Source organism: Hibiscus syriacus, unplaced genomic scaffold (genome assembly GCF_006381635.1).
Source record: "Hibiscus syriacus cultivar Baekdansim isolate YM2019G1 unplaced genomic scaffold, ASM638163v2 tig00111983_pilon, whole genome shotgun sequence".
NCBI lineage: Eukaryota > Viridiplantae > Streptophyta > Magnoliopsida > Malvales > Malvaceae > Hibiscus > Hibiscus syriacus.
This window is the reverse complement of record NW_024063228.1, coordinates 457,707-481,220: the sequence shown is the minus strand read 5'-3', so window position 1 is coordinate 481,220 and position 23,514 is coordinate 457,707. Positions and strand designations below refer to the sequence as shown.

Below are 23,514 nucleotides of genomic sequence, written 5' to 3'. Positions count from 1 at the left end.
TAGAATAAAAAATAATATCATATTATTATAAATATTTACAATTAAATTTAAACAAAAACTTGAAAACTAGACTCAATTCGAAATTTTTTTAACTCAAGTTCGAGTTGTAAAATATGACTCGTCAACTCGAATAACTTAAAATCTTTTGATTATCAATTTGTATGCCTTTATATTGTACATTATCATTAACTGATCTAATTATTAATATATGTTGTGCATTAACATTGAAGGATCAAAATAGATGTAAATTAGATATTTAATAAATAAATTACGCTTTTTTAAATTTTAATGATCAAAATAGAAATGATAAAAAAGTTAAAAGATGAAAATTACAATTTATCCAAGATTATTTTAACTCGATTTTAAACTAATAAGTACCTAAAATGATATTATACCAGTATAACAAATTGACAAACTCTAATTACCGTCATTATTTTCATTTTAGTATAAACAACTCCATACATAACATAATATGTAACTTGTAACGTCAATACATATATACACACAGGTTTAAATAAATATTGAATAGTTTAAAATTTTTAAAAACAATTTGGCAGTGTTCCTTTACGAATTATTGGATGAACATCAACATATGTTTTCTTCTTCTTTTTTATCATCTTCCATTGACGTTGGTCCGATAAGCTTGGGGACCATATGAAATGGACCCACCATGGGACAAGTGAGGGTCTACAAAGGGCGGTGTTGGTCCCTTTCAAGATCATAGCTGCACCTCTTATACAGCTAAAGGGAATTCCAGCTTGTACAAGTCGAGCCTATAGCCAAACCACAATGGACCAATTTAGAGGGTCCACTTTCCGCTGTTTTTTTCTTCTTTGCCTGATCACCCATCTTATACAGTTTCATCTTCTTCTTGGATTGGATGTCTCCTTCAAAACTTTCCAGTACATCGATGAATCTCTACCCTACGTATGCGTTTCAAACACTACACACTATGGATTAGCTTTTACCGAATATTAGAGAAAACTAAAATATTCGAATATGATAAATTTTGACTCGATCTGATTTTATATCACTCATGGAGTCGGTGTTTTAGAAGGGGTGTCATTTTTTTTGAAAAATAAGTTTTTTTTATAGATTTAATAAAAAGTAATTAAAAATAAAATAAAATAATTCTATTTTAAAAAATTATGGGTACCTTTAAACATAAATTGACATCCATTATTCATTTATAAATAGTATTTATAAATGATTCGTATCTTTTAATAAATTCTAAATCTAATTCTAATCTACCTAAAGAGGAGGGGAAGGAATGGTAGTACTCTTATACGACCTATAACTCACTAACTAAAGGAATATGAGGGAACAAAGATAAATAGTTTAGTCAACCGGCCAAATGTGTTTATTCGTAAATGGTTATTATTTAATATATTGTATAGTTCTATGTATCTTTATCCAATAAGATTTTTTATACAAAATCTTTAATAAACAAGATGATAACAATTTTTTGAAATGAAATTAAATAATTTAAATTTTTTGAAAAATTATATCATCGTCTTATTCATCTCCATTTTTTATTTTTTAGTTAGAAAACATAGGGAGACCAACTTATCATGTAGCCATTTATACTCTATGGAAATACACATGCTATGTCTCAGCCCTTTTAAATGCTTTTGCCTTCCTATTTGTTTGCTTAGACAAATTCATGTAAACTACAACAGTCTTGATCATAAAACTGCATAATAAATGGTGCTAATATTCATGGTGGATCCCTCCTACTCTCTTATTTGGGTCTACATAATAAACATGTAATTACTTCCTTTTTAATTCATGTATTCACAATTACTTATCTTCACCTACAAATCTATATTCCACGTTATAGTTGGGCAGTTTGTTTGTTTTAGAATTGCAACATATTCTCTAATTAATGCCTTTACCAGACTATTTGTGTGTCTAAATTGAAGTAACAAACTTTATCATTGCATAAGTTCTTTTTATTAATCTGGTATATGTATAAGGTAATAACTGTTCAATAAAAAACTCTCAATAATTGACATTGAACGCTCGTACTTTTGATATTCATGGTACTCGAACCTGAAACATCAAAGAATAACAACATATCATTTGGCTTTTGCTTGGATAAATTATTTTTGAATTAAAATTTATTTAAATATATAATATTTTGATTTTTTTAATATATACAAATATGAAATTGGTATATAAATTAGGATACGCTGACAGAATGGTGATGCCATATATTACACCTTATATTATATGGTTGTCCCTTATTTTCATATGTAATGGGGAAAGGGAGAGGTAAGATAGTAAGCTGCCCCCAACATTAGGTTGAGAGCAGCTTCCGTATGAGACCTCCAAATTATGAAATGTCCTCCATGGGACTCGATCCCACGATCTCAAGATTAAGAACCTTGTGCTCTATTAACTGAGGTGGATGGTCATTATATTATATGATGCTTATAATTTTAGATTACGAACTAAATATTATAATCTTAATATTGAAAGTAATCGTAGGGATCTTTTTATGTTCATCAGAAGCAAGGGGGCTCTTTGTTGGAAGTGGCGTTTTGGGTACTCGAAGTTCTGCCAGAAATCAGACTTTTTGGCCGGCAACTGTGGGGCGCACGTGTCTTGTAGATAGAACATCACGTGGGATGATAATTCCATGTGCAAATTCCAGCAGCTTTGCTATAGTGCCAAGCTCGTTATCGGATTAAAATGGCCAAAATAAGCCAGCTTAATTTATTTTATGCTTAATATGATTCTTAAATTTTAAAAAAATTAATCTGATATTTTGACTAACGAAAAAGATATTTATAACATAATAAATTTAACATCTTACAGACCAATAGATAGTTGGTGTACAATAAATAACTTGATAATTTTAGTTTAACGAATCTGTACTTGTCATGAGGAATAATTCCTTGGCATGTCTCACATTAACAATAATTTAAGTGGGCAAAAGCACAGTTTTTTTAAATGCATAATCTATAGCTTCTTATCCATTATCTTAAAGAATCCCAGAAAATAATTCATGAATCTAAACTGTTGATCCATCCATTTCCTCCGCCAGCTCCAACGCTCCACTGTCAGAAAACAAAGGGCAAAAAATACAGAGTTCGAATTTCGAAATGCTAACCCGTTTCAACACCTGCAACTAATTAATTAAATATAGAAAATTAGTAGGTTAAGCAACCGGCTGGCCTTATTGTATTACATAATTAATCATAATTATAACCCTTTATTATAATAATTAGATCATAATCCACGTTCAAAATCATATATGATTCTTTTCTAAAACCTTTTTTTTTACAAAGTATTCGTCGATTTGCCATGCCACCAACTTCGGGACAAGTCAATGTTGTTTGTTGGCGTGGAATTAAACAGAGTAATAGTAGTAGATGACCAAATTTTGAGAAAAGTCGGATTAAGTGCAGATTTGTTCATTGATTGTATAAATCACCCTCTCAAGGCTGTTCATTGATTGCAGAATTTTGGGTGTGATTTGGGGCCGTGATTTTAGCAGATTTGTTCGCGTTAGGATAGGGTAAAAAGAAAGAAAACAACAGATTCGAAGGTGAAAAGTGGGAGGTAAAGTTTTAGGTTTAGTTGTTGCTATAATTTGATACATGTTTGCTCATATGGTCTGTCGTTTTGGTTTCAGATTTTATAAAACCTCTTTCTACAATTCATTGATTTAGTGAAATAAAATTACAACTTAAAATTATGATATTGTAATTAAATAATTGAATTATTTATATTTTCATATTTTTAATAAATTCATTAATAGATTACTTTTATCTCAAATAAATTATTATTTTATAAAACATTTTTATAATACTTTAGTTAGGTTTAATTGTTACTTTATCACTGTTGTACACGTAAATTATTTCCACATCAATCTAAATAACGAAGTTGTTTAAAGGTATCATCTTATGCCTCGAAGTCAGTTGACCGTTTTGACTAACATAATAGTGAGTCTTCTGCGTATTTGGATTAAGGGATTAAGTTAAAATTTTTACTAAACACAATTGTTAGAAAATTCTCCCCCCCCCGAAATTTTATTATTTATTTCAGTGAGACTAAGGAATTAAGTTACAATTATGGGGATTTTTTCTAACTATTGTATTTAATAAATATTTTAAATATTTTATTATTCATTCTTTAATAAATATCACTTTATCATCAAGTCACATCAGTAATATTGGTTGACATGAAAATTATTGGCATCCACATACACAGAAAACTAACGGTTATGTTAGTTAAACTTTGAAGGCTAGGATGATTCTGCTAAATAATTTCGAAGGTTAAATTGATGTGAAAATACCATGGGGACAAAAGAGATAAATAAGATCTACTACAAAAGACAAAAGTAATCTTGAGCTTTTTAGTTATTATTATTGAATATTATCGCTGATGTAATCTCAAATTATTTAGATTTGAATGCATTGTATATGGCTGTTGACTTGAGGCTAATAATCTTTTGAAATTTCAGTTGTTATACAATTATTTTATTTACTATAAATAAAATTTTATTTTTTATATAGTTAATTTTATTAAAAAATCTAAAATTATAATAAAAATTTACAATTATAACCGCAAACTAAACACATGATTAGGACGTTTCCTATAACCATTTATACATAAAATAACAACTTAATATCATAGAATGACTATACAAGGAAAATGTTAAAACTTCATCGAAAAACTCGAACAAAATATAAATACGAGTAGTTTTAAATGTATCGGTAAACGAACAACAACATATGATCAAGCTACTAAATTTAAAAGACCATCGAAAATCACAAATCGGAGTTAAGTATCAGGAAAAAAAAACTATCTCTGAACGTATATCAAATATCTAAATCTAATCAGAGGGTGCAAAGCGAAGAAGATCAATAGAATAACAAATAAACGTTATCTGGACCAGTTGGAGTGACATCAAATTTAACCATGAGAATGGTCAAATGACTGATAAAAAAACTAAAAACGTGTCAAAAGACAAACAAAAACATACCATACAGACAGAGAAAAACGTACAATTGAAATAAAATTATTAAAAAATAAAAGAATAAGAAAAAATAAAGATCTGATATAAATAGTGAGTAAAAATAGAAAATACTAATAGTTGATGATTAACGTTAAAACTGATATTTCCGCTGACCAACAGAGATAGGTAAAAGGACAACCGGTGCAATGAAAAACTAGATTTCAAATTGAATGGTAAAACAGTATCATACATAAACTTTTTATATATTACGAATTGTTGAATGGTAAAACAAATAATTGGATTGGACAAAGTTGAAGATTGGACAAATAGGATGGATGGGTTTTAAGGACCACTTTTGTTATAAACCCTTGAATATAATGTCACCAATATAATGTGGCAGAACTAGTCATTGTGAGCACAATGCACATGGAGCACGATTGTTTGCAGGGCCTCCTCTAGGGCCAAAAGAGGATTACATTACCCTTTTTGGTCAAATCTTTCCAATTACAGAAAAAACATGTAGTATAGACTTTGACATGAACCACTTGGTTCTTTTATCTGATCATTCACCAAGTTACCAGCTCATGTGAATTGACATGAACCAATACTGTCCAACTCACTAACAATGAAAGTGCTGTTGAATTGAATTCAAAGCATCACAATGAGTGTCCGAAAGGCTATTTGTTTTGTAGCCTAAAATGTAACTTGGTCGGTTGATAGCACGAATATATAAAAAAATGATACCATAATCTAAATCGAAAACTAATTCAAATTCAAAATAATTTGAATATGTATTACTAAAATATTTTTAAATTTGATTTAATTAATTACTTTAATGGTAGAAGCAACCAGTTTTGGTGTACTTCTTCCTTATACAACTTGAGTAAACACTTGCAAATTGACAAAGAAAATGAATTTTGCTATTTGTATAGCAATGGCATACTCGTTTCCCCCTCTATGATTTGATCACCCCTAATGTTTCTGCTTGAAGGGATACGGGATGCTTAATGTTATCAATGTGGAGATGATGTACTCCTATTGGAATTCTTCGGACCCCTGACACGTCCACGACGCTCAGGAACTTGCACACATGGATGCTGATTCCAACTTGTTGTTCCATCCCTGCCGGAACATGCACTTTTGCAAAGGCTATCAGCTGTTTATGTGGAGCCCAATGACCAGCAGGTGGAGTCGAAAACACTAGCATCGTATGAGTACCATCTTTCGATCCCGTATTCTTCACGTTTACTTGAAGGCCTACTGACAGCTTGTTGCATCTTGCATGATTAACTTTGATTGCCTTGCCTAAAACAGTTGTGTTTCCTGAACGACGGTGGCCATATAGAGGGACGGTAACGACATTGGGTGCACCAACAATGTTATGAACGAAGTTGGTGTAACTCAATCCGTGGCCGAAAGGGTACACTACGGGTCCTTTGTAGAACCTGTAGGTTCTTCCTGGATAATTTCTCCTCAGGCTCGAACGCATGGCCATGTTTGTCATTGCCAAATTCGAAACATACTCTTGTGGGTACCATGTCATAGGCAACTTGCCCCCAGGGTTGGTTGTCCCATACAATACATCGGCTATTGCGGCTCCTCCTGCTTGTCCCGGGTATCCAGCCCACAAAATGGTGGCAATACGAGGGTCGTTCTTAGCGAAAGAAACATCGATAGGCCCGCCAGACATTAAAACCAGTATAGTTGGACCCCGGGAAGCCTTGGCTACTTTAGAAACAAGTTCTTCTTGACGCCCTGGCAAATACAACCCTTTCCTGTCTCTGAATTCTGCTTCGATGGATTGGTCGAGCCCCATTACTAGAATTGTTGCGTCTGCTCGACCTGCAGCATCGATTGCGGCACCAAATAACATGTCATCTCGGCAAGCAACATCGGCACATCCGATTTGGTGAATTGTTTTTGCGTACTTCCCTATTCCTTGCAAAGGTGATGTGTATCCACAAGCAACACCTAATCAACAAACAAGAAATAACTTTCGTTGTTAACATCCAATCACCAATAAAAGAAATGAAAAACCATCATCATGGGACTTACCAGCATAGTTTCCGATCATGCTAACCGTGGCATCGGAGTTAGGCCCGATTACAGCGACTGTTTGGTGATGTAGATGGGACAAAGGCAATGAAGGACCCCGGTTTTTAAGCAGAACAATGCCCTGTCTTGCGGCTTCAAGTGCGAGCTCTTGGTTCGATGGGCTGCAAACATCTTTCGGCCCTAAGTTCCCATACGGTTGTGCAGATGGCTCCCCGTCGAACATGCCGAGTCTCATTTGAACTCTGAGTGTATTAACTAATGCATTGTTAATGTCAACCTCCTTCAACAACCCTTGTTTTACCGCATCTTCACTGTGTTGAGCCAAGAAAGGCCCACAATCCAAGTCCAAACCTGCAATTTTCACGATTACACGTTAATGACACATTCAACAAGCTACAATTACATCAACTAAAAGTTCACTAGCCTGCTTTGATGGCACTGGCGGCCGCTTGTTCTGGCGTCGCCGTGTAATGTTGGGTATTGTAAAAGACCCCGACCGAATCACAATCCGAAACAATATACCTGCAGATCACACCAAAGATAACCAGCGGTTACATGGAGAATAAAAATGCAAGATCATTGAACCAAAGTGAGATGATCATCTTAAGTGGTTACCCATCCAGTTTCCATTGACCTCGAACTGTGTTACGTAGTAGATTGGGATCGGCGCAGGTGGGAATGCCATTGACTTCGTTGTAAGAGCACATAACGCTGGCTACGTTGCCATCTTGTACACACATTTTGAAGGGTACATCGAATGTGTCCTCGATGTCCTGTTTGCTTACCTGCACAAACGTGTGAAACAGCCACGTGAGAATGATATGGGCCTGCTTTTTAAAAAAGAAAAAGCAGAGCATTTTGGATATAGAGTTTTAATATACCGAATGAAATCCGACAACCATATAATTTCGAAACTCGAGAATCTGTAATCTTTGCGGTCCACATTTAGCATTCTTTATTAAAAAAATGTAACATGTTCGTTCGATTTATTATAAATTAATTTAAATCATTGTAATTAATTAATTAATAAAATATAATTAATTTAAATACAACCATTCAAGTTAAACTATAATAACTCAAAGAAATACTTAAAATATGTCATGGAAAATTTCTGAAGGAGCAGAGTGGTTTGATTATTCCAGCTTTTTCTGATATAAAATTCCAAGTTGCAATCACCTATACATTGAAAAGTACAGGCTATACAGCTGCTTTTTCTAATATTATCTTATCACGAAAGAAATGAGAATGTAATATTATTATCCATAATTGCACAACGCTCATCAAAATCATAAAAAAATTATCCCTGTGGCCATTATTAAATTTTGAATATGATTATTTTAAATAATTTAAATAATTAATTTTATAAAAGATATATTTAAAAATTACTTGATTTAATATTTTTATCAATAATAAATTTTAAATAATAATGAGTTAAAATTAAAAAAATTAATATAGATAGGTGTAATAGGACAAAGAAAATATAAAATAGATTACTGAATTATATTTAAATAATTATTTATATTAAAAAAAGCTATTGGTCCTACATTATTAAAAATGGAACTAACCTTGGCATTAAAGTGGAACCTATCGACACCATGCCAGTTATCGAGGTCATATGCCGTGAAATGCTTACAACAAGCCGCCACCTTTAACCTATCACCGTCACCTCCCTGTAATCCCCTCACGTAGAACGCTGCATATGTGCCGGCGAGAACCGGATCTTCACCGGGAGTCTCCTGTCCACGTCCCCACCGTGGGTCCCGAAATATGTTGACATTTGGGCTCCAGTACGTGAGTCCAGCCGTTCCCCCGTTGTACATGGCCCTGGCCTCATCCGACACGACCTGCCACCGCCCATTTCGTTCCCATACATTTGTTAGATTTGGTGAAAAATTATATTTGCATGTCGCGTGGAATTGTGTCCAGTGATAATGATTCTACTTGCAAGTTGGTTTTTATTGTCTGAACCAATCATAGAACTATGTGAAAAATAAAATGACCATATATTTGTCTTGTCTTGGATTTAAAGAAAAGCATCAAGCTATGGGGGAGCTTTTAGACTTTTAAATCTCATTTAGTATAAAGCCATGGTTAACAATTGGTGTACAGCAAATAAAGAGAAGTTTTTCAATTATTAATTAGTTATGCGTGTGATAATTATATAATATAATTATAACGAAGATTGACATATATGGATAATGGTTGTAACTTTTTGGATAATATTTAATGCATTTAATTTTTTTTCATGAATTTATAATTAATTCATTAATAAAATATAATGATAGCCCAATAAGATTGGACCCTTTAAGCCGTATGAAAACCGACCAACGGATTGAACGGAATTGCAAACCGGCATTTAGCAAAGCAGACAAATCTAAGAGACAAGAAGTACTAAAGGCTGTATCTATGTCCTAAAAAGTTAGCTTCTCATAGGTGTCCTTTGGCACAAAATTATAGTTTTATCTTTACTGGTACGATAACAAGTAAGGTTTAAAAGAAAAAAGCTCACCCGTCCGATGGCTTCCCATAACGTGGCATTGAAAGAAGCTGCGGTGGTGATTACTTGAGGGAAGCTTGTGGCCCCAGGGAATGCCCCACCGAACCTCGTTCCCGGGCCCACATCGGACACCCCATGAAGAGCCTCGGACCACCACTCGTACCCTTTGATCCCCAGCCGTGGAACCGCCGCCGCACCGTTTATCAACAGCCTAACCTTCTCTTGCAACGTCAACCTCCCTACAAGGTCATTCACTCGTTCCGATATCGGCATGGAGACCTTGCAAAACGGCAAGGCGGGCGTCGTTGAATCTTTGGGGTCGCAAGCAAATGGACCAATGGCATCCGCAAAAGCAACAAAGAGAAGGAAGAGGGTAATGGGAGTGAGGGTGGCAACGCCCATTTTTGCAGTTATGTTCGGATTGGAATGAAGGATAAGGGAGGAGCGTGTAGTATTTATAAAGGTGAAAGTTTGGGGTTATGATGCAATGGAACTAACTCGTGATCATTACATGACACGTCCATATCGTTTTTTTCAAACTTCTCAAAGTAAAACACTTAATTTTGGCAGTATATTTGAATAATAATCCACTTTACTTGTATATTTTTTATATTTAATTCTGAATTCCTTTAGTGGGCACCCTCCTAAGACATTAAGATCGAGTTGATTGATATGCAGTAGGAATATTTGGTATAAATATTTTCTTTTTCAGAGGAAGGTGGGAGAGTGAAATTTTTGGAACTGTAAAAGTCCATGTGACTACTGACAGATAAACATTTATATATATAAATTATGTACTCATTATAATTAAAATTAAATTTTATCTAATTTTATTATTTAAATCGTTTTAAATGTTTATTATTTTATTATATATTATAACGAATCTATTTAAATATATTACTTGTACGTGTAATTATATTTTGTACTTTAAAAAAGCAACTAAGAAAATAAAATGTAAAAAAAAAGAAAAAAATATGCAGTCATAAATTGGTGATGTTAATCGTTGATTTTACATAATTACCAGTGAGTTGCGAATAGCTTCGCTTTGAAGAGAGGTTACACTTCGCAAAACAACATTCATTCCGCAAGCAAGTTCAAACACGAAAAGCTAACCTACCCTTTTATCCTTTTTTTTATTAGTGTTAATAATGTTTATCATTTATATTATTATTATTATTATTATTTATATCTGTTATTTTCTTTAACAACAATTATAATTCCTAAATATTTATTATAAAACAAAATCGAAGATAAAAAAGAAGTGACTTGTTGATTCCAAAATCGAAGAAACAGCCCATGGAACTTGTTAATTCCAAGTCCCCACTGTCCTTCGCAATGGACACGAAATTAAAACCTCCTTCCACATCTTTTTGGTGAACTCGCAACCACAGAAAACAAGTGACTTGTTGATTCCAAACCACTAGAGCAGAAACAATAATTGTCATCAACCGCTAAACCCCATCCCAACAGTCGATCCTTTGTTGCCAACTTATCAGATCACAATGGCATACCGAGGACCATGGAAAGGGTACCAAATAAATTTAGCCCAAGGCACTCTCTCCTGATGCCTTGGAACCTCTTGCCAGACTTTTTTAACCTGATACTTGCCAGGTAGCAACTAATCTTCCGTAATCGAATCAACAGCCTTATCTCTCAACTTCACTAACTTGTTCTAGAACCAATTACAGAAACGAAAGATACTCCATAAAAGGCCCCCCTTGAAGGACATAAAAAATCTGCCCATAGACCAAATATGCTACACGATGCTTGCATCTCAGTTTCTTCTTGTTCATTTCTTATTTGGGCCATTTCTTTTGCTCGGGATTGATTAGCTAAATGCCCCAATCTCGTATAGGACCCGTCTTTGTTTGGAGATTGTATTCTAAATGTTGTGGAGCTGGACTGCTTTGGATCCATATTTACTTTCTTTCTTCTCTTGATAGTTTGCTTTTACCATTTTCATTTTAATTTAGACTACACCTCAATTTCGTTAAATTTGCATTTGTAGATTTAATTTTTTATTCTATTCTTTGATCATTTTAATTTTTTTACTATTTATATCAATTTTAAAATTTTAAAAACATAAAATTAAAATTGTCTAAGTTAATGTAAAAGAATAAATCCCACTAACCTGCCGGTATTAATTAACAATTTTCAGTTAAGACATTTCATAAATATTTACTATCCTAATAAATTGAGTTAATTGCATCATATGTCCTCAAACTATGACCCTCATTTTAAATTGGTCCCTTAACTTTTGAATGTTCCAGTTTCATCATGAAACTATGACTCTCCTTCTAAATTAGTCTTTAAAGTTTCATCCCTAATCTATGATCATCTTTCTAAATTGATCCCCAAACTTTTGAATATTCCAATTTTATCCAAATACGTAATTAGTTTCAACCATAGTTAAACAAAAATTTTGTTTTTTTTTTCAAATATATAATAAAATAATTTGGCCCAACGATTTTATTAACAAGGGATGTGATGAGTATATACATATAGCTTGTATTGAAAATGGAATGATCAAAATAGTTTGGGGATCAATTTAGAATGAAGGTCATAGTTTGGGGATGAAATTGAAATGTTCAAAAGTTTGAGGACTAATTTAGAATCGTATTCATAACTTAGGGATGAAATTGGAACATTTAAAAGATTAGGGAATAATTTAAAATGAAGGTCATAGTTTGAGGACATATGATGCAATTAACTCTAATAAATTCATCTAACTTGAAACCTGTAGGATTAAAACATTCATATTTGCATAGAAATTGAGCAACCACGGATGATGTTTCCATTACATGGTTACTGCAAAGTCCCTTTGTCTTTGTATTACAATGCCATTAAAAAAGGAAAACAATGGAAATGGATGACGCAATTAATACAACCAATGGGATACCTTTCTCTCAATCTTCTTCTCTTTTATCGTGTCCAAGCTTGGTTTCCATCCCTTGCCTGAATATTGCCGCTTCAAATACTCTCCTAAACCTTCCATACTCTCCGGCACTAACTCCATCGAACAACCGACTTCTTCCGCCCTTTCGCCGACGTTTCCCTTCTCCTGCAACGGTGATTTTTGTTCCATCTCTCGCATATGATTTGCGGGGCAAATCCTGGCAAGCAAAGGAAAGAGTCTAGAAGACGATACAAGCCGCTTCGATCTCAACACAGAGTTAGCACTCACTAGTACGCGACGAGCACCATCCGATGAAAACGTGGTCGGTTTCCCTCGATTAAATGGCAGCATTACGTAAACCTTTTTCTCGTCCAGTTTCTGGTCGGCCGGCAATGGAATCGGCTTCTTGCCATTAACCGCCGTGTGGAACTCCGCCACCACCTGTTGCGGATGCTCTAGCATCAGCTCCGCCGCCCTCAACGGCGAGCTGAACTCCTGGACCGAACCATCCAAGAGAATTACTTTCCCGGCACCGGTAGTATGAGATGAACTGCAGATGAAAGCACTGAAGTAATTACCCATGAAAAGGAGAAAGAAAATTAAAGGCAATGAGGTGGAACAGAAAGCAATTTATGCAGGGGGAGGGTCTTGCCGTAGGAGGTGGTGGTATTTGTTGAACCGAAGCACATGATGGACTAGGTAAATATATCATAAGAAATGGTGATATAATATATGGTCCAATGACGATGGATGCATGCGCGTGGGGTTTTCTGTGTGGGTCTAATGTACGTTGTTGGCGTGAATAGGAAGTCAATAGAAATGGTTCAACCGTAACCATGTTTACAATTTCAATGCTTTAAAATTGTGCGTTATGTGATGGAGGGTTAAACTTAACCTCGATCCGGGTAAATAACCAATCCATTAAATTGAATTAATAAAACTTTAATCTGATAAAGTTTTTGATTTATTCTATTTTTGACGGTTAATTCAATGTAATTATGGATAACAAAATAATAGTAATTTGGTAGAGAGAAGGCTTAACGTGAAGATGATAAGAATTGGATTGGTGTTGGTGAATTCTTTTGTCGGATGATAAACATTAAACATAAAATATAACACATTGGATAATGATTGACTATTTGGTGCAAATACAAAGATAAGTATGAGCAACCGATTAGGAATGGGTTTTGAGAGATGAAAACAACAGCTTAACTTGGTCATGTAACAAATCACTCTAGAAAATGTTATTCGACCAAAGATTAAAGGCTACGAAATTGTCTGTGGCTTTCGTGTAGTGCGCACGGTCTTTTTTTACGTAATTTGTTTTACTCATGAGTCCACCATGCATATTACCGTCGCTTTCAGGTGATTTCGTGTCGGGAAAACTAAGGAATGAACTGGAACTTCATCGTTTCTCATCTACAAGAAATCACTGTGAAACTTCAGTTAATACGTACTCAGTGTTAGTAATTTATAGCTTTGTGTTACGTACCTGAGTTTCGGATGAGTATTTTGTCACCCTGGATTAGGACGAGCCTTGCTTTTGATTGAAAATTTGTGAGTAAGCCTTCGATTAATTTATTCAATTTGATTAATACACTTTTTTTTCTTTAAATAAATTAATAATATAAGTTTTTAAATATTTTATATCAACTATTAATTGGTCTAATGAGAGAAGATATCATACTCTTTATATAATATTGGAGACTATAATTTAACATTCTAAATAAATTAAATTGAATTAAAAATCATCTCGTAATAAGTCTTTTATAGAATTTGATTTAAATTCATCGGTCCATTAATTAGATATTAGTGATATTTTTTTTATAATAAGACCTTGAAATTTAAAAATAAAAAATCGACTAAATAAGCTTGCTTGAATCAAGTCTTCTGATTGAATAAAGATTGATCAAACGAAAATAATTAAATTAAATTAAATTAATTTGGTTCAGTTCTTTAACTACAAGGAAGAATGAAAGAATTGTGCGATAGAAACACTTGTCAAAGCACTTCAGTAATCGATTCCAATACAGGAGTCCACGGTCTGCAGCTCCTCGATCGGTAGCTACGAGGAACGGCAACCGGCGCAACCCGAACTCTGTTCTCATCCACCTCCGTCGCAACCGGCGAAACCTTCGCACCACTTTTTCTGCTTTTCTTTCCACGACAGACCGCTTCTATGATCGCCATATCCGTATCTGTAACCTTGTTGTGAACCCTTCCTATGGGAACCAAGACGTAAACTTCACCCGCCAAAAGTTCATCGTCAGCTCGCACAGCAACCACCGATCGAGTTCGTTTTAGGTCTTTCACAGAAGAGATGACGTGACCGGGTTCCTCAAGCATGATCTCCGCTGCCTTTACCGGGAGTTTAACTCTCCAAAGGTTTCCTCGAGCATCAATTACTTGAGCTATTTTTTTCCTGCTGAAATCGGGAATAAAGCAGCCAGAGGTGATGTTACCCATGAGGAAGTTGAAGTTACTGCAGACTGTAAAGAAAGTGCTTTATAAGTCCGAATATCGGCTAATGGCTATGGACGTCGAGACTTGAAAGTGGGAAGAAGAAATGGTTGGGTATATATAGTGGAAGGAGGAGGAAGAGTCAAAGAATGAACTAGTAAATTTATTGGAAGGACACGTAAAAAGGGTAGACCAAAGAAGATAAAAAGTAGACAAAATGCTCAGTGAAGAATGGCGGTACTAACGAACGTGTAATAGAAGTTTGACACCTTATATTGTAGACTTGGTCACAGCTTCTGGCTTGTGAGCTGCAGGTTGCAGCGTAGTTGAAACGTATGGTACTTGCGAGTTATTTCAGTTTTGACCCCAAAAAAATTGAATTCGATTTATTTAGTTCCAAATAAGGGTTTAATCAGTTTATTCAATTTTAGATATATAAAAATCGAACCTATCGAATGGATGCACCTAGATTTTTGACATGGAACGTAGGGTGTTTAGGTGGTCCAGGCTAATTGAAATATGACTCCGTATGATGCTTGAATGATGAAACTATATAATACCATAAGATTTGCCTTCACAAGTAAATTTTACAGTGTAGTGCCATCAGTATCTCCTTCCACACAGATTCAAAACCAAATACATTCAAATTAAAACCCACTTAGGGGCTAGTTTCTAACAGTTTGATTAATACAACCCTTTTTCCCCTGAAGTTGGGAGTTATGAGATGGAATTGGGGTTTACCAGCCTTGTAACATCTTGCTATTGCATCTTTGTAACCATTTTTTCTACTTGATATATTGAGACATCCACTTGAAGCCATCTCCATAACCCATTTTACGGACAATGCTGCACATGAATACCTCTAGTGGACGGACGTTTGAGTCTGCTAGGTTTACCTTCCCCTTGCCGGTGGTAAAGTTTGTGAGGCCAAGATGGTATCGTAACTCGTCCTCTGAGGCAGCATATGGTATATCGATCTTGTTTCCTAGTATAAGAAACGGGACATTGGCAAGGGACTCATCAGAAAGGAGTGCATCCAGTTCTTTCTTTGATTCTGCAAACCTTTCTTTATCATAGGCATCTACCAGGTACACCACAGCATCAACCTGGACCCAGAAATATACAATTCAAAGTGAACACTAAAGACCAGGCAACCATATATAGCTTATAACAAGAAACCCAATCAAAATGAGAGAAAGGCATAATTGCATCCCCTGCAATGCAGTACAAGCTTAAAAAAATTGCCACGTGAACCTAGTCCGGTCCAAATTTGATATATCCTATACTGCCAGAAGCATTGATCATTGCTGATAGAACCACGCACAAACTCTTCTCTCATACAACCTTAAACTTCCAGCAGACAATTCAAGAACGCCTTATTATGCAGCTAAGCGCCCAGGTAGACCTTGCCCAAGATGGGGCTGGTTTTGATGCAAAAATAAATGATTAAGAGGAGAATAAAGAGAAAAACCGCCTCATACTCTGGTGAGGAACAGCCAACACCAAGCTACTAGGTTGCGACAAGCTCAGCTGCAAATATATAACTGGCTTCTTTGCACAATAAAATACTAAGAAGAAGATATACTTTTAGCAAAGACAAAAGGTACCTACTTACAGCAGACTGGATAGTGTTCAGGTTTCCCTTAGTGTATGAGACCCATGTTTCAACCGAGACAATGAAAGAAATAAGTTAATTGTTAAACATATCATTTAAACATTTTGATAGATGATCATCGAGACCACCACTATAGAAAAATTATGGCCATGAAATGATTTGGAAATTAGTATATAAAAATAGGTTAGAGAAAATCACATACAAGCTTTGAAACAAGGACAAAATATATCAAAATCTACTGATGCAAAAAAATGATCTGAAAATGGAAAATTAAGCCTCTATAAACTTTGAAGACAAAAAACCGCAGAATTCCTACCAATTGAGATGGTAAGAAAACATATTCAGTGAGTGTTGCATTACTACTAAAATTAATAACACGCAAGCAGAGATGACAAACTGTCGATGCAATGCATATGGTAAACAGTCTATAACCAGTGGAACATAAAATGAAGAAAAGGTTAACGAAAAGCATTTTACTTTCAGCTTTTAAGCTACCTTAGCATAGTAATCTTTCCAGACTCGGCGAGCAATCTGATGACCACCCAAGTCAAAAGCTTTGAACTTAATTTTCCCAATACTAAGCTCTTCAGATGTGGGAAACTGAGTTGGCTGATGTTGAACCAATCTCTGCAAACAACCAGTTCAGTAATAATCAACATCTCCGGTTACCTCGCTTTTCAAAATTTCCTCATTCTCCAATTAACTTTAACCTCTTTCATTAAAATTTATAATAAAAAATAACCCCGAATTTCAATTAGTTAACAAACCATACAAATCTAAAAAGTTAGACGATAAAGCAACCGAGATTAATTCAGAGATCCAAAATCATACTTTCAATTAAGTTTATACTTTATATATAAAGGGCTTTATGGGAAAACGAACCTCGTCTTTCAACATGTGCAGCAAGGTGGTTTTTCCGGCATTATCGAGGCCGAGAAACAAGATCTTAGCCTCTTTCTGCCAGAGACCAAGGGAAGCAAGAACGCCGTAGAACCAATCCACAAGAAACATCGTTTAACGGTTCGGCCGGCAACTCGAGGATTCCGAGAATTGAGTTGAAAAGGATCGAACTTGAAATCGTGAAAGATCGCCGTGAATCGAATCAAAGACTGCTTAGCTTCATATCGTACAAGAAAATTACAATCAATTTTGACTCTAAATATCAGAGAGTGAGAGGTAGGGGAGATAATATTGAAAGTGTAACAGTTATGCCTCTGGGACCGCTGCATTTTAAGAAAGCGAAGTGACGTCGTTTCTTTTGAAACCATAAACAAAGAATGATTGTGGAATCCGGAGTACTACTACTAGAGAGTATTATACATGAATTTTAATTAAATTTAGAGTTAATTGCATCACATGTCCTTCAATTATCTTAGATTGATTTTTAAATTTTTAAATATTCTAATTACATACCTAAATTATGACTATGATTCTAAATTAGTCCTTAAATTTTTAAATATTTCAATTTCATCCCTAAACTATGACCTTCATTCTAAATTGGTATCTAAATTTTTTTGAACATTCCAATTTCATCCCAAATTATATGTATATATTAATCACATTCCTTGTTAATAAAATCGTTAGGCCAAGTTACATTATTATATATTTGAAAAAAACCAAAATTTATGTTAAACTATGGTTGAAACTAAATACATATTTGGATGAATTTGGGGATCAATTTAGAAAGAGGATAATAGTTTAGGGATGAAATTAGAATGTTCAAAATTTTAATGACTAATTTAGAACAAAAGACATAGTTTGATGATGAAATTAAAATATTCAAAAGTTTAGGGATCAATTTAAAATAAAAGTCATAGTTTGGGAACATATGATACAATTAACTCTTAAATTTATTAAGTAAAGATGTTTGGTACTCTTTTAAAATTTAAAAATTTAATTATTTTTTAAAAATATTTAAATTTGATGTATATATTTTAATAAAATATATAACAAAATATTTATATAAAAAAATATTTAATATGTTACATATTTTTAAAAATATATCCAATATATAAAATATCAAATTGAATGCATATACAATTAAAATATATAATTTAATACCTATATTTTGTTAAAATGTTCATTATTATATATGTATCATCGTATCATTATTTTAAATAGTTTGAATTAATTATAAGATAATATTTATTTAAATTTTTTATTAATTTATTAATAATGCACATGTATCTTATAAATATAATTACTTGAATTCGAATTTCTAAAGAGAATAATGCTCATTTATCATTGGAACCTCTCAATAATTCATATAAAAGATGTTATAAAAATTGATGAAAGGGGAACATTGTGCAAATATATACTGATATTCAACTACTTTGGTCGTACAGCCCATTATGTGGAATTCAGTAGATTTATTACTCCTGGAATCGACAAGTAGACGATAAGTACACAAGGTTGCAGAAACCATGTGACGATATTCATGGAAGCAGAAGGGATAAGAAACTTCTTCTGGTGCTTCACGATCACCACTGCACATTTAACACGCTTGGCACAGTGATCACTCACACTTCCTAGAACTGCCACAAGAAACAAAATTCGTAAGTAATTCCCAAGTCTAGAAAGAAGAAAATCTCTTTACATATACACCTTTTGGAGAAACCAAAATCATGGCATCCCATCACCAACGTATCAGCTTTGATTCTTACCACCATTTTACATGATTCGTCCTTAGCATCTCCACTACCAACGATTCATTTATCTGCACAACATTTTATCATATTCGAATCTTAAAAACGATATCATAAAAAGAAAAGAACGAAGAAAGTGCACATAAAGTCAAAGAAGTACGTGAAAGCGCATACATGCTTTCCCTGCTCTCCTCAACACCCACCACAATCTTTGGCTCTTTCTTCTTCAAGTTCACTGCTTCCATTGCTGCTATACTGTAACAAAACTCTATTTCAGCAATTATTTGCCTTGAAATGTCGATAAGATCAAATAATTAAGGGCTGAGGATAAAAATCTTTTACAGTAGGACCCCATGAATTGACCTTAAAAACCATGCAGCGTATTTGTTAAGTAATCTGGATGGTCCATCAACATCATGCTGAAGCTATAAGGCTCCGATGATCGAATTATCTAGATAACCGGGAAAGTGAGTTCTACTTCCGCACGCCATTTGCAAATCTGCGATATTGTTGTTGGCATTTGGCAACTGTGCAATGAAGGGATAGCCGATAGAATGTATTGATATTGGATAATTAATTTTTATTTATTGATTGATGTGATATGTTATCACTTTCCATATAATTTTAGAAGATGAAAGGAAGGAAACAATGTAAAATGTAAATTGCAAATTGCAGGTGATAAGGTTCTGAAGTCAACATTAGAAGAGAGTAGGGGAGTTGGGCAGGCCACCCAAGTGGTCATCAATACTATTTATATGTGGACCCATGGCCCAGCCTAGTTTCAATCAGGGCTAGTTTTTCATTACAAATCCAACCAATTAGCCAACTTTATATACCCCTATCTCCACCTTATCTCCATTGAAAATAGTTCACCTACAGCTCTGAACTACCCTAGACTGACTTAATCTTATATATATATTTGTCCAATTGCTCCCTCACTTTGAAGCTAGCAATTCAGCGACCTTCCACAACTATTACTAACCCATTAATCCCCCTTTTTTCCCTTAAAAAATCATTTTTGATATCCAAACTTTAAAAATGTTTCATATTGTTAACTAACGTTAGCTTCCATGTTCAATTTGGTTACCTAGGATTATTTTCTATTGGTAATATATATTATATCATAATTTGATGACACATGTCATTATCTGATTGATTAAAAAATAAACTATTAATTATTAAACATGAGATTAAACCTAACTCTCCGTAGAAACCAACAACAACTTAATCACTGAAACAAATCGTTACATTTGTTAAATAGTTGAAAATATAATATTCTAGATAACGTAGGAATGGAAAAAATAAGTTAAAAGATTAAATTGATTACACTAATTGATTATAATGGAAAATTAATTTTCAAGTAACTTATTTTTTTTATAACTATTGATTTCCGATTTATTAATCGATTAATCCGGATCAGATATTGTAAAGACAATGGCGACCCTCCCGACCCGACTCAACCCAACCTAAAATATTGTGTTGTTCATCATTTAACAAATGTAATGATTTGGTCTATTCGTTAAGTAGTCGAGGGCTTTTTAGGGGAGTTGGTTTGATATCATGCCTAATAATAATGTTTATCCTTTAATCGATTACAAAGACATTGGACACCAACGAAATTTAATTATAAATGATCAAAATAAAAACGAAAGTTAATATTAACGATCATAATAAATTTTTTTAAAAGTTTGATGATTATCAGTGTATCTTCCTAATTTTATTTCTCTATCCATGGCATTATCCTCACTGCTTTTCTAGCTAAATCACAATTTTTCATTCGAAAAACTACATTTCTTAATAATCTGATCAAATTAATCATTTATTTCCTAATATTTATAAGATTCCAGAAATATTTTCAGATTTTTGGATATTATTTCTGGGAATTATTTATTATACATGGAAAAATCAGCTGACTTCTCCAATCTCTTGTTTTAGTTCAACAGAAAATGTCAAACGAAGGATAATATATCCTTTTGGGAGCTGGGCCTGCTGATAGCCGCTCCTCCCCCAACCACTCAGCTTAATTTAATTATAATTATAATAAATTTCATTTAAATTTTACTAATTGATTCAAATTCAAGTACATAGTTTATATTTGGTTTGAAATATAACTTCAATATCTTTCCAAATCAAAAATCCCTTCGGGGAAAAGAAAGAAGCGATAGATAAGATCGAGAAAAATTAATGAAATTATATTATCGAGCGTCGAAAAGCGGGCCCACATTAGCACGTCTAATTATTTTCTCACGTTTTTTTAATAATTTAAAAAGGAAGGGCCTACTTTTTTTTTTTTTTAATTTCAGGAACGTTTGTATTCGTTGGTTTAGATCAGACGTCTCAAATTCAAATCTAAAAGCAGGAATTTTGAATTGGACATGAAATCATTCATCTCCCTAATTTTAATTATTTTGATTTGAAATACTAAATTACTTATGGAACTTCAAGGCAAATATTAAAGTAAATATTTCAATTAAGAGAAGGGAAGGATATTTATGGAACTTCAAGGCCTGTCTCATATTTTTAAAACTCCAGTTTATATGGAGAAAAGGTTTACATTAAAAACGAAAGCAGAATTTGAAGATCAATAAAGAAAGCAACTTTTCAAAACACACCCGGGGGGGGGGGGGGGGAAGAAAAGGTTGAGAAGAAAATGGGAGACGTTGTTTTGTTTATCGATGATTTATCATCGAAGAATTCAATTTCACAATGTAGAATTTGCCATGAAGAAGAGTTCGAAAGCTTGAAGAGCTTCGAAGCTCCCTGTGCTTGTTCTGGCTCTGTTAAGGTAAACCAAATCCAACTTATTTTTCTTTTGATTTAATGCTTGTTTTTAATGTTTTAATTACCGGGTTTCTTCTGTTTTGATGATTCGGTTCCTTTTCTTTTTGGGATTTTCTGTTTCCAGTTTGCACATAGGGATTGTATACAGAGATGGTGTAACGAGAAGGGCAACACGACTTGTGAAATTTGTCTCCAGGTTTCTTTGATTTCTTTCATCGGTCTTCTTGGTTCTTTGTTCTTAAATGACTATTGCTGTGATCGTTTATTTTCGTTTTTAAAAAAGTTACCCAGAGGTTTATTTAATCATATTATTAATGCAAATATTACTGTGTAAAATCATGCAGAAATATGAACCAGGATACACAGTAATGGCGTCTTCAAAGAAGTCTCAGCTGATTGAAGCTGCAGTAACCATTAGGTACTTTTTCTTTTCAATTTCAAATTCAAATCCACTTTAACAAACATGTGTTCATCTTTGTTTTATTTTTTAAAAAGTTCTGTATTTTTAATTTTAAAAAACCAGACCTAGACTTGCCTTTTCCGCTAATCACTGATTTCTAATAATACTATAATCTCCTCTATTCCATTAAGCAGCCTTTTTCTATTATTTTAATTAATAAAAAAGATTAATTTTTTTGTTTTGTTCTCAGAGATAGCCTGCAAATTCCCAGAAGAGAGGTTGAACCACAACACCAAGCAATGAACGATGAAAATGAATTCTCTCAATGTACTTCCGCCGTCGAAAGGGGTGCCTCTTGCTGCCGATCAATGGCTCTCACCGTACGTTTAAGTTTAACCCTTTACTCCATTGTTTATAAATCATTGATTTTTGGAAGGTTTGAATGAAGTTTGCACATGAAATTTTGCCAGTTCACTGTGATTTTGCTCGTAAAACATATCATTGATGTCATCAATGGCGAAACAGATCATTACCCATTTGCTCTTCTTATGGTAAGTATTGGATTTTATTCGTCTCTGTTGCTGTTGTTAGAGCACTGTCTCTAAGATGACTTATTTTTTGGCATTAATGTTACAGATACTGTTAATGAGAGCTACTGGAATTTTAGTCCCAATGTACATAGTGATTCGATCGATTACAGCCATTCAAAACAACATTCGACGACTGGATTCGGAGGAAATTGCCGTCGCTGAGGATGGAGATGATGATTGAGCAGCAGCAGCAGCATCACAGTGCCCGACAGACAGTCTTATTGTATGCTCATAATTGTTGCTTCCCATTTGTGATCTGAGGCATTATACCTATGCCCATATTGTCCAAATTCCTTTGTTTTTTTGGTATCAATAGATAAAACGTCATAAAATATTGATTTCCAGCGCTGATTAATGGGCTTTATTGAAGAGGAAGGATGAAATAGTCAAATTTATCTGCACAGCAACCCCTACCTATTCTTCTAAGGGAGTATTTACTTCTGTTAAATTCTCATTTCAATCCTTCAAATTCTTTGCCATAAATAATTCAGATCATCGTAAAATATAGTTAACACTGTCATCTAAATGATTTTTCTTATAAGACTTTTAACACAAATATTTGTGATAAATTTACGAGCAGAATTTTTTTATATAATTTTTTAGTAGTTA

General features: G+C 33.8%; 4 protein-coding genes and 1 long non-coding RNA gene across 5 annotated transcripts; 1 reads left to right on the top strand and 4 right to left on the bottom strand.

Moving 5' to 3' along the window:
• Positions 1-54: 54 nt before the first annotated feature.
• LOC120173633 lies at positions 55-23,249 on the top strand. Its single transcript, XM_039180730.1, has 8 exons — positions 55-66; positions 10,905-10,912; positions 21,760-21,919; positions 22,040-22,111; positions 22,260-22,333; positions 22,566-22,695; positions 22,786-22,866; positions 22,952-23,249. Exons 3-8 carry the CDS (start codon positions 21,785-21,787, stop codon positions 23,084-23,086), a joined length of 627 nt encoding a protein of 208 aa, XP_039036661.1. The 5' UTR covers positions 55-66; positions 10,905-10,912; positions 21,760-21,784; the 3' UTR covers positions 23,087-23,249.
• Positions 5,739-9,929, bottom strand: LOC120173632 (probable beta-D-xylosidase 2). Its single transcript, XM_039180729.1, has 6 exons — positions 9,531-9,929; positions 8,587-8,865; positions 7,637-7,806; positions 7,446-7,543; positions 7,022-7,372; positions 5,739-6,937 (listed from the first exon to the last, which is right to left on the bottom strand). Exons 1-6 carry the CDS (start codon positions 9,918-9,920, stop codon positions 5,922-5,924), a joined length of 2,304 nt encoding a protein of 767 aa, XP_039036660.1. The 5' UTR covers positions 9,921-9,929; the 3' UTR covers positions 5,739-5,921.
• LOC120173634 lies at positions 12,382-13,011 on the bottom strand. Its single transcript, XM_039180731.1, has one exon. It carries the CDS (start codon positions 12,994-12,996, stop codon positions 12,397-12,399), a length of 600 nt encoding a protein of 199 aa, XP_039036662.1. The 5' UTR covers positions 12,997-13,011; the 3' UTR covers positions 12,382-12,396.
• On the bottom strand, positions 15,491-17,633 carry LOC120173635 (GTP-binding protein SAR1A-like). Its single transcript, XM_039180732.1, has 3 exons — positions 17,372-17,633; positions 16,985-17,116; positions 15,491-15,980 (listed from the first exon to the last, which is right to left on the bottom strand). Exons 1-3 carry the CDS (start codon positions 17,498-17,500, stop codon positions 15,660-15,662), a joined length of 582 nt encoding a protein of 193 aa, XP_039036663.1. The 5' UTR covers positions 17,501-17,633; the 3' UTR covers positions 15,491-15,659.
• LOC120173636 lies at positions 18,751-19,282 on the bottom strand. The gene is made up of 2 exons (XR_005521088.1): positions 19,094-19,282; positions 18,751-19,023 (listed from the first exon to the last, which is right to left on the bottom strand). It is a non-coding gene; the product is annotated as an uncharacterized LOC120173636 (long non-coding RNA).
• Positions 23,250-23,514: the final 265 nt, after the last annotated feature.